Here is a 10,939-nt window from a genome sequence, read left to right as displayed (position 1 = left end):
GGTCGAGCAGGACCAGCTGTTGACTCACAGGGTCCATCCAGCCCTTCTTGAGCCCTTCCTCTGCTCCAGCTGCATCCCCGAGAGCTCAGATCTTTCCTGGAAAGCCACGGTGGAGATGAAGAATGGGAGGGGGCAGCATGGATTGGACAGTGGCTCATTCCACTTTGTCCAAACTGGATGCAGACACAGCTTGGTGAAGAGCCAGGACAGCAAAACGTGGTGCTAGACCTCCAGACCATGGTGGGCTCAGGTTTTCCAGTCATGGATGTGGCCACTGGACCAAGCTGCTACCCAGGCTCCCACACCAGCCTCCCTCACAGCAGCAGGTTAGGGGAGGTCAGTCACTTAAAGCCTGAGCCCTGGTGTCAGGAGTCCCTTGTCTGCCCTTCTGGTGAACAGGACAATGGCTCTGTCTTTCCTTTCAATCTGGTTAAAGAAATCCACAGGAGATTAATTTTTGTTTAATGCTAGGAAGTTTATGATCAATATAGCTCTGAAATACAAGTCCAAACCAGCATCAGTAAGTCCACCTCTGTCATCCAAACAGGCACAGCTCAGCTGGAATAGAGGGCACCTTAGTAGAAAACCCCAACAGATGTAAAACAAATGTGGCCCCCAGTGAAAGAGCAGTGATCTGCCACCAACCACAGACCCACGCCACCCATCCCTGCCGAGACACTTTTGTGTCACCCATCAGGTTACAGAGCAGCATCACATTCTCGTGGGACAGCTTTGACTCCTGTTTCCCATTGCTGTGGCTTTTCTCTCCCAGCTGTCATTTCTGTTTGGAGAAGTAAAGCGAAACCTCATCTCTTCACACATGAAAAGGAAATTCAGAAGCACCAAAGAAAAGCTAAAGCTGCAGGATGAAGCCAGGCCATGAGTGCTGCCCCCAGCACTCATGGTGGCTGGGATGGAAGTATGAGGATCTCTCCTGGGCACCCTGCTCAGATATTTGTGTCACCCCCAGCCACAGCTGAGCCCCCAGGGGCCTGGCTGAGCAGCAATCAGGGCTTTTTCTTAAGGGATGGGGTTGCCATCCTGGGCTTTGGTGTGTCTTGCCCAGCAATGTCACACGCCACCATAGCCCAGCCAGCAAAGCATGGCTGCATTTGCCACAGGTCCTCCAAACCATGCCAGTGCCACCTGTCCTGGCAGTGGAGAGTTCCCCAAAGCCAGCATGGGCTGGGGACATCACACTGTGCCCAACAGAGTCTACAGGACACTGGGGACCCACCACAATCATCATTCCAGTCCCAGCTGCCAATGGTGCTTTCCCAGAGAGCAGCACAGATGGTGATGATGGAGCCCCTTCCTTGGGTTCACCCAAGCTTGCTTGGAGCAAGAAATCCCAGGTGTGTGGGATTTCCAGGTGCGAGAACAAAAGTGAAACCTGACTGCGGACAGGGCTGGCGTCAGCACAGGGTGAGGCAATCTCTCCATGGTGACTCATGGGCTCCTGCATGGCACAAGCGTGGGAAAGCCACACACAAGCCATGGCACTGCAGTGGGTAAGGATGAGCCCAGATGGCTCCAGCCCATGGGCTAGTCTGGGAGGAAGTGACTCCTGCTAACCCGACTGGTCTGGGCAGAGAAGACAGAAAGAACAGAAAGCGTACCCTGAAAAAGCCAGCTTTAAAAGAAACCCCCTGGTTACGTGTGGGAGCCCTGCCCATGGCCCCATGGTGCCAGGACAGGGGGCAGCTGGTGGCCTCTGCTCATCAGCAATCACCGGACCTGCCCTGCCAGCACAGGGTGCTGGTGCCACCAAAGTGCCCCCAGCCCCACTCCATCCCCCAGAACCCTTCAGCACCTCCCAGCACGTGTGAGCTGCAGCAGCCACTGCAATGGCTGATGCTGCTCTGCTGCACCACCCTGCACGGTGGTGATGCAATCAGTCCCTGCTGTTCAGTCATGGCCATATGGTGCAGGGAGGGAAGGGATTTTAAATTGCATTACAGATGTAATTAGCGAGCAGACTTAAATTTGCTTTAAATTTAAAGTGAGGAAAAACTCCAAACACTGCCCCAGAGCCTTTTTGCCAGCACTGTTGGGACACGGGACGTCACCTGCTGGGGGAGCCCTCCCTGCGCTGGAATATCCGCAGGGATGCACCTCACAGGGACAAGCCCTGCCAGCAGAGCTGGGGCTTCCCCGGCCCAGGCAGCCAGGCAGGCCATGGGCATCACAGCAGTGCTGCCACCCAGTGCCATCCCGGGCAGGAGAGACCCCTCTTGCTCACCTAGCAAGGGAGCCCTGAGAGCTGCTGCTGGAAAAGCCCAACCTGCACCTGGAACAGCCCCTCAGCAAGTGACAGCAGGGCCTGATCCAGTACTGCTGCTCCAGCACCTGGCCATGGACACAGAGACCAGCCTCCCACCCATGATGGGCTTCCCATGCCATAGCTGTCCTCTTGAGACCCCATCACCCTCCTGGGGGACCCAGTGAGGTCAAAGCCTTGACTCCCCACCCTGGGCAAGCTGAGAGGAGCTCAGTCAGGACCCTGAGAGCCCAGGACCTCAGCAGAGGTACATCCAGCCCCTCTCAGCCCCCTCCAGGTGCACTCTCTGGGGCCCGGAGCAGAGGTGGCACTTCACCTTTTTTAATAATGCATTGATGTAGAACTGAGTGAGGGCACAGCCCTTCCCAAGGTGCCAGGGAAGCTTTCTTGCCAAGGACAGGAATTACAGGAAAGGGAAAGATCCCTGCACAGGGTGGGTCTGGACTTGAAATATCCAGAAGGCAAACAGGAGGTAACCTGTGCCAGGGTATGCCCAGCTTTGAGCCCTCATGTCTCTCCTTGCCCCTCCCAAAAAAATGCAGCCTCTAATCTTCCCTTTGCAGCGTGGGTGGGTGATAGGGGCACAACCCTGCTCTCCTTCAGCAGTGATCCCAAAAAGGCTCCTGAGCTGTTCTGAGGGGCCTCACTAAGACCAAGGCACTGCTGATACCTGCACCAGCCAGCAAGGCACCAGGGATGGGGGCACATTGTGGTTGAGAACAGCCCCCTTTCTCAGGGCAGCCTTCAAAGACAGTGCACAGAGCCTCGCTTAGCCAGGGCAAGAAAAGGGGACAATGGCCCTTCCTACCCAAACCCCACCTTCACCTACAGAGCAGAGGGGCACTGAGGGCATCAGGACACCCAATATCAATGTAGTATGGTTATTCCCAAGCCAGTGGGTGCTCCACAGCCTCTCTGTACAACAGGAACCACAGGCAACATTTTCTCAGCTTGATTTTTATTAATTGTGTAAGAAATGCAGTGAGTTTCTCTGCTGTTCCAGTGATTCTCTTCCCCACATTATTAAAGCAGCAGCCCACAATGGGACACTTCCAGTGCTAAGGGAGCAGCACTGGGCACGACCAAGGTGGACAGGAACCTGAGGGGCATAAACCCCCATCTGCTTTCCACAGGAGACCAAAATTTCAATCAGCAAAATCAGCACCAATATTCCCAAGGATTGAGAGCAGTTGCAAGCAGGCTTTTAGGAGACAATCCACCTTCTCCTTCCATTGTAGCACCACATCAGGAGAAGGGTTTGCTCTCTCAGCGTCCCTTGCAGCCCAGCACGCAGACGTGCCTCACCCAGAACTCCACTGGGGTCTCACGAGAGGAAACCCCCATTGTCTCCAGCATCCTGAAAGGACAAGCAGAGGAAGGGTCTCACCCTGCCCAGAACCAGAGACAGATCTCTTCCACCCACAGCACAGAGGTGGGATGGAAAATGCTTCCAGCTGCTACACAAGGGTTGTTCTGGTCAGTGAATAAGTGAGCGGGCACCCCTTCCCAGCAGGGCCTTCTTGGGGCTGAAAAGATGCATGAAGATGCAACCACCAGTATTGTTTCATGGCCTTTGCCAATTAAAAACAAAGTAAAGAAACTCAGGATAGTATCATGTCAGAAGTTTCATGGATACATCGGTGCAAGCACATCCTACTGCTACACAGGCTTAAAATTTAAGGATCTGCTGTTTAACCCCTGACAAATGTCCACCCCTGGAAAGGAGGGAGCACATCCCTGCCCTTGCAGCTTTGAAGGGGTCTGCAAAACCTCCCTCTGCATGCACTGTATAGGACAAGTCCTCCACATCCTGCAGTGCTCCCACCTCTTTTCAGTCTCCTGGAGGAGGGATGTTGCAGCTTTAGGATCATTCTTCTTAAAGGTTTGATATGGAGAGGCAGACTCCATGTAACCAACCACACCCTCAACAGTCATGGGAATTGGGTCGTAGATATCAGTGACTCTACAAGAGACATGGGCATGAAAGGAGCACTGGCAATTTAAATCTCAGCGGTGGGGGAACACAGACAACAGGCTGACATGGTGGTGGATAAAATATCTGACACCATCAAGGGTGGTTCTGCTCACCTCTTCTTGTCTGGGAATGGCAAGGCCTCAAAGATCTCTTTGTAGTTGTCCAAGACATATTTTAGTCTACTATGTGAGTATTTTAAAATCTCGTCCCAGCACTGTAAAGACATGTATTAAAAACAAACACAAAACCACTTGAAGTTCTCACATGCCACTTAACTCAGGTTTGGGCCTGCATCTGATACGTTCATGTATGTCCTTCTGTTTTTTTAAAGACTTGTTGCATTAAAATACACCAAAATCTTCCTTAATATGAAGAATTCAAGGATCCTATTAAGAAATAGAAATAAGGCTTCTGTCCTCCTACACAGCTCTGACTCATAGTGGAAAGTCTCCTTTAATTGTTAAAACACCCTTTGTCTAGAAGGATTTCTAAAAAAAGCACTTACTCCCAACAGTTTCTACTTCCCATTCTTTTCACCATGATTAGGGCAACAGGAAAAATCTCCTGGACAATACCAGCTCCCAGATCTGCCCTGGCACCCTTCTCACCCCCACCAGAGTCTGCCCTATTAGTCCTCATATCCCTCATGATCCAGCCAGCCCTGCGTGGAAGTCTCTAGATCCTGCCTCAGTCTTATCCCTGCATTTACCCATTCCTTTGTCCCTTTCTGCATTAGGATTCCTTTCATCATACCCCCTCAATCCCATTCCTTCCTCTCTGCATCCAAGCGCCACACATTTCCCCCCACGGTGAGGTTTTGCCAGCTCACCTCCCTGAAGATTTTGGTGAGTTTTTCGGAGCAGTCTCCGTAGCGCAGGCTCATGTCCACGGTGTAGGTGCTGATGGCCACGCAGCCGCCCGGCCTCACCACCCGCTCGGCCTCCCTCATGAACTTCTCCACGTGGAACCAGTGCGCGGCCGTGAACGACGTCAGGACATCCACGGAGCCGTCCTGGAACGGCAGCTCCTCTGCAGGGCACACGCTGCAAGGGCCAAGGGAAAAAGCCAGGGGTCGTGTCCATAGCAATTACAGAGCAGGACGTGAAGTCAGCGCGTATTTTTTCATGGTTTGGGATGCAAGACCACAGCTTCTGGAAGTCTAGGATAATGCTTGTTCACACCAGGAATTCCATCCAATGGAATCTTTGGTGCCAGCTGACTCTCACAGCAGTCATACTCACAAACCACCTCCATGCGAGGCCCTGAATTCTGCCTTTGGCTGAGCATGCTGTCCTGACACTTACAGGTAGGAGATGTTGGGCATGCAGGGCGTGTCCTTGGCCTCCTGGATCTGTGCTTCGCTGATGTCCGTCCCCACCACCTTCTTGAAGTGCTCCCCAAGGAAGTGGGTGCCTTGTCCAGACCCACAGCCCACATCCACCGCCAGCTCCGCAGGGATTGCCTTCTGCAGGGAGGAGTGGATGTGTGGCAGTGGGCAGCCGCTCAATTCCTGTGCTTTTACCCCATCCCTTCCCCCAGCACCCACCCAGGAGCAGCCTTGGCATGGCAGAACCTGTAGAAAGCCTCTTCCGTGCCCCCACCTGGCCTTGAGGCCCGCTGTTCTTTCCCTGAAGCACCAACGAAAGTGACGCTCCCAGCAAGGTAAACACTGCCACCCACAATTAAATACTCCTTGGATTTTTCCCCAGCCACAATTAAATACTCCTTGGACTTTTCCTCCAGCCTGGCCATACCCCGCTCACCTTCTCCTGCAGGTAGGAGAGGATGGTCTGCTGCAGCTCTTTGCCCGGTGCAAACCTGTATTTCTGGTAGACGGCCGCATGCCCTCTGCCCTCGAACATCTGGGTGGCCATGCTGAGCTGACCTGGCACCTTGGGAGGAGGCAGCGAGCCGGGGATGTCACACGGGACCGAGCTCCTGCCGCATCCTTAGCCCGGGGACCGCGGGCACTGAGCTTTCAGTTCCCTGCGGAACCACGGGGAGGACTTTGCCCGTGAGGCTCCAGCAAGGGAGCGTGATCCTGCTCTCCAGGAATCCCTCCCACAGCCCTAAGCTTATCACAGGAGCAAACCAGCGGCGTCCGACAGGAAAAGCTTTCCAGGTTTTTACACACTCCGTAAGGAGTGCTAAACTCCCGTGCTTCCCCCACCCACCGGGCTGTTTTCTCAAATAATTCACTGAGCAATGAAGCAGAAAAACTGCCAGTAAAACACAGGGATTTTTTTAGCCTTTTTTTAAATGAAGAAACCCATTTTGTAATACTAACAACACAGTCACAACTCCACCTTGCGCTTTCCGAAGCCACTCAAAGTCTCTTACCCCACTGAACCCATCCCCATGCGTGGGGGCGAGCCCGGCCCCGGGCCCGGCGCTCCCCGCTCCATCCCCGCGTCCCCTCCCCGGTCCCCGCAGCCCCGGCGGTGCCGCCGCCCAGCCCGGGCCCATCGCGCCGCCCCGGAAGGCTCCCGGCCCCGTCCTGTTTGTGCGAGCGTCCGAGGCAGCGGCAGCTCCCGGACTCGGCACCGACCCCAAGCACTGCTAGGAGGGCTCCGTGCCCGCTTTCCCGGGGATAAACACCCACTCGTGTGCCCGCAGCGAGTTTATGGAGCGACACACAAACACATCGGGAGATCACGGCTTATTCTGCCTTCATGCAGGAAGAGATGCTCAACCAGCTCAGGGCCGGAGCTACCAGCAGGGAACAGCAGCGCTGCCAAAGCGCTTTCTGGACAGACCCTCCGGGTCCTTTCCAAGCGCTCAGAGGAGCCTTCTCCCCGCAGCCACCCTCGCTCCTTACCGCCAGCAGCCCCCGCACCGGCAGCTCCCAGCACCGCCCAGTCCGGGGATGCGGGGCCGGGACCACGAGGAAGGCGGGGGAGGGTGAGGGATGGCCGGCACCGCCCCCGGTACCGCCCAGCCCGGCTGGTATCGGCGGTAAAATCCTGCCGGCAGCTTCTAGGAGCTCACTCCCACCGAGATCCTGGAGCGGCAGAGACAAGCCTTAACCTTTCCACGGCTCTGTGGTTACTAGTTACATAGTTACAGCTTTCAAAATGCCCACGGATCCTGGGAATGCTCGAGCAGCCTCCACATCTCCGGAAGCAGATGCAGAGCCCGGAGGATGCTGCAAGGTAGCAGAACAGGATTCAAATGCTGCCGGCAGCCAAAGCCATACATTCAGAACTCTGTGCTGCAGACCCCTCCTGGTGTCCACCAGAAAGACAAAATGCAGCAAGAGCCCCCAACAGCAGTGCTTAAAGAGCTTAGAACGTTGGTATTTCAGAACTAGGTTTGCCTTGATTCAGGATGTGATTTTACCCCTTCTTCAGGAGAGCAGTGTGAATTCCCTGCAACTGAGGCCAACAGAGCAGTGGTTTGGTGGAAGCACACTCACTTCAGTTTGTACTCTGCACAGCAGTCATAGGTCCATGCTAATTAGCACAGCCTCTAAGCCACTCCTAATTTGAAGAGAAATCAGCGAACTTACTCAAGGACTGAAAACAGAGGCCGGCTCAAAGCAGTTTGTTAAATCAAAGCATGGGTTAGGGTTGCTGGGCTTGTTTCCCAAATATTTTATTTGGGCCACCTGCTGCTTAATAGTGGGGGGGGGGGGGGTGGAGGGTGATACCTGCACCAAGAGCAAATACCACAAATCACCAAAGGCCCCTGTGTTTTCATAACCTGGCTCTTTGGGGTTTGCACACCCCCATTTTGCCTGTATTTTGATGAGAGCGCCTGTGCAGACAGGAAGGGATGATGTCCCAGGCTGTAAATGTGGTAACTGCACCACTTTAATCAGTGGCTTGTCTTCATTTTCTCCTGTCTTTACTCAGAGTCAGATTAAAAACACGAAGGAGATGAATTTCTCATGTTCAGGCTTGGTTGTTTATTAAATCTTATCTGAAGTACAGAGGGTTCAGCAACACCTCCAGCTACCACCTAGAAGTGAGCAAAATGGAGTTGAACCTTGCTATAGCTACAAGCTCTCTTACAGTCTAATCTAAACAGTCAGAGAATTAACACCTATATCATTTATACTTTAGACCCAATAACCAAACTCCTGTGACTCACAGTGAAGCACTGACTGTCCAACCAGAAACTACAACCTGAAACCATGGAGAAGAAGGAAGAAGAAGAAAAAGAGACCACCCAAAACCCTTCATCTTGTCCCACACCTATTAATGTATTATAAAACCCTCAAATTTAAAACCCTTCACCATGTGAAATCACACACCTCTATTTAACTACACACCCGTGACTTGAACTCCATCACTCAAATTTGGAAGCCTTCTCCAAGGCCTCAGGTCAAAAGCAGTGTTCTCCAGGGGTCAGTGTCAGAAAGTACAGAAAGCTCAAAAATCCCAGAATTGTAGGATCCAACACCAGGGCTGAGTCACCCGCCCTGCTCAGAACTCTGCAGTCCCTGGGCTGTTCTCATGGGCAATGCACAGGTGATGTTTAGCTGGGGCTGCAGCTCACACCAAACACGAGCAGGAAAACAAAACACCAGCCAGGCATGGGCTGTGAATGGAACCAGACCTTTTCTAAGCCCTCCCAACCTTTGGCACACTGGACTCTGCTCCTTCCTCCATGTCTATTTTGCTCCCCAAGGGACAGCTATTCTCCAATGGCCCTGCACCATGCAGAAATAAATTGGTCTCCTCAAGATTTGGTTGCTGAGCCTTAAGTATTTAAACAGGCACAGAGAATCACTGTCCATCATTCCTGCCTGCCCACTTACTAAATCCAAAGGCTTTGAGGAATGCCAAAATGCCCTGGGGTCTTCCCAGCTTGTTCCCCAAACCTTCAGACCCTGTGGATTTTAATTATATAGCAGGGTCCTGGATTAATAGACCCTCATTGGGAATGCATCTTGCTCTTTTTATTAAAACTATTAATTTATTAAAATTATTAAATTAAAACTGGAAAAATTAATCAATCTATTTTAGCGGACAGAAAGGCCAAAGGATACTCCTGTCAGTCCTCCTGTGATCATTGGTATTTTTTACCAACAGGTTTACCTGTGGATGGATTGCTAAAGGAAGAGGAGGCAAATGGCACCATTATCCTGCTGCAATCAACTTACAAGTTTAATAGTTTTAAATTCCATTTCAACTTTGATTGACTCAGAAGCTTTTTGCTGGACCATGCAGGAGGGAGAATACCCACAGGGCTGGGATCCACCTCCCCATGCCCAGGATCTCCTGGAGAAGTCAGTGATATTTCTCCTACCTTGTGGAAAACTTGATTTGGTTTTAAGATCCCAGTAAGACTTCAGCTCTAGGGAGACTCTCCCCTGTCTATTTGTTCTCTGATGGAAAAGGAAAAATATTAATTATCATAACAAGGAATAAAGGGATTGGAAAATAGTTGGTATTTCTTCAGTGATCTTTTTAAACCTAGGGGGTTCAGATTTTAAATTAATGAAGAATATAATTCTCTTGTCTTAACAGCAGTGGGGTATGGATAAAGCTCCTTGTAGGGAAGGGAATCATCCACAAATCAGGTATGTCTCTGTTGGTGTGTTAGAGCTGCGCCTCAAGATCTCAGCTGCCATCAGAGTTATCCCTGCCTGCTCCCAGGAAAAATCAGTGTTTGTGTCCAAAAAAAGCCCAGATGAACAAGAGACCTAGATGATCAGCCGGAGAGGGGAGGGAGAAGGGAATTCCCGCAGCAGTGACTATTTTGGGAAGCACATCCGTGCCCGTGCAATTCCCGGGTTGGATCCTTGCAGTGACAGCGGCTGGTGATTGTCCTGCTTCAGCACACAAAAGGCTGAAGGGGAAATAAAGGCAGACAGGGACACGCTCAAGGGCAGAGGAGGAAGCCTGCAGGGGACAGCATCCTTGGCTTTCAATCCTGCCTCGCCCCTCGGCTCATCCGGCCATAAATCCTTCCTGATGGAATCACTGCTGAGCAGCGCGGGAGGGGCTGAGAGCAAAGCCCAGCACTGGGGGCTTCCAGAAGCAATAACAGCAAGTCCTTCTCCCAGCATTTCACCTCTTAATTAAGGAAGATGGGAAATCTGGTTGTGGAGCCAGTGAATTAAATGAAATTTAGAAGTCACCTGAGAATCTGTGGCTGAGAAACCTGAGATCTCCCATTCCCCACTGCTGATGAATTAACAGTTCTGGAACACAAAGAGGGAGAGAAACGTGAGCTCAAAATGATCTTATTTCACCTTTCCTTGCACGCACACACTGAGCACAAGGATGCAATAGCTGATATTATTATATCTGCTGGCATAAACAAAAAGTCCAGTGGCGTCAGTAAGCTGCTGTACTAAAATTAAATAACTCTTGGGGATGTGCGTGGCCAAACCAGACTCAGAGCAATTGCTCTGGGTCTGGCTGATGCCTGATGGGCTATTCTGAAATGCAAACAAATTTGTGGCAATTGAACAAGATCCGGGACCATCTTAATTCAGGGTTTAAGCTTTTCCTTCTTAGGATCCCAGCCAGGCATATGATAGGAATGTAAAATAGAAAAGTGAAAGGAATGAGAAGGTGGTGTCTTCACAAACAAACTGTGAGCCTGGTGGTAGAAAAGGCTGGATACAGAGATGAAAGAAGCAAGGGGGGGAACCACCAATTCCATAAGAATTCCTCTAATTGGCACAGACTGTTACTCACTCAAGACTGTGCTAGATCTCTGGATTTAGA

The 10,939-nt window shown here is 51.8% G+C and overlaps 1 protein-coding gene across 1 annotated transcript; it reads right to left on the bottom strand.

Annotated features, from left to right (window-relative positions):
- Positions 1–3,299: 3,299 nt before the first annotated feature.
- On the bottom strand, positions 3,300–6,145 carry LOC134052350 (putative methyltransferase DDB_G0268948). Its single transcript, XM_062506733.1, has 6 exons — positions 6,020–6,145; positions 5,561–5,721; positions 5,086–5,299; positions 4,370–4,470; positions 4,107–4,244; positions 3,300–3,638 (listed from the first exon to the last, which is right to left on the bottom strand). The coding sequence occupies exons 1-6, from the start codon at positions 6,128–6,130 to the stop codon at positions 3,548–3,550; spliced, it is 816 nt and encodes a 271-aa protein (XP_062362717.1). The 5' UTR covers positions 6,131–6,145; the 3' UTR covers positions 3,300–3,547.
- Positions 6,146–10,939: the final 4,794 nt, after the last annotated feature.

Source organism: Cinclus cinclus, chromosome 21 (assembly GCF_963662255.1).
Source record: "Cinclus cinclus chromosome 21, bCinCin1.1, whole genome shotgun sequence".
Classification (NCBI taxonomy): Eukaryota; Metazoa; Chordata; class Aves; order Passeriformes; family Cinclidae; genus Cinclus; species Cinclus cinclus.
This window is presented reverse-complemented; position numbering and strand designations above follow the sequence as displayed.

What these genes read in the sequence shown, in the direction of transcription:
- LOC134052350 (XM_062506733.1), bottom strand. Translation starts at nt 6,130, where the DNA reads ATGGCCACCCAGATGTTCGAGGGCAGAGGGCATGCGGCCGTCTACCAG. An exon ending in TCTCCTACCTGCAGGAGAAG is followed by an intron (nt 5,722 to 6,019) that starts GTGAGCGGGGTA and finishes TCCTCCCTGCAG; the next exon opens with AAGGCAATCCCTGCGGAGCT. An exon ending in CTCCAGGAGACTGAAAAGAG is followed by an intron (nt 3,639 to 4,106) that starts GTGGGAGCACTG and finishes TTGTCCTTTCAG; the next exon opens with GATGCTGGAGACAATGGGGG.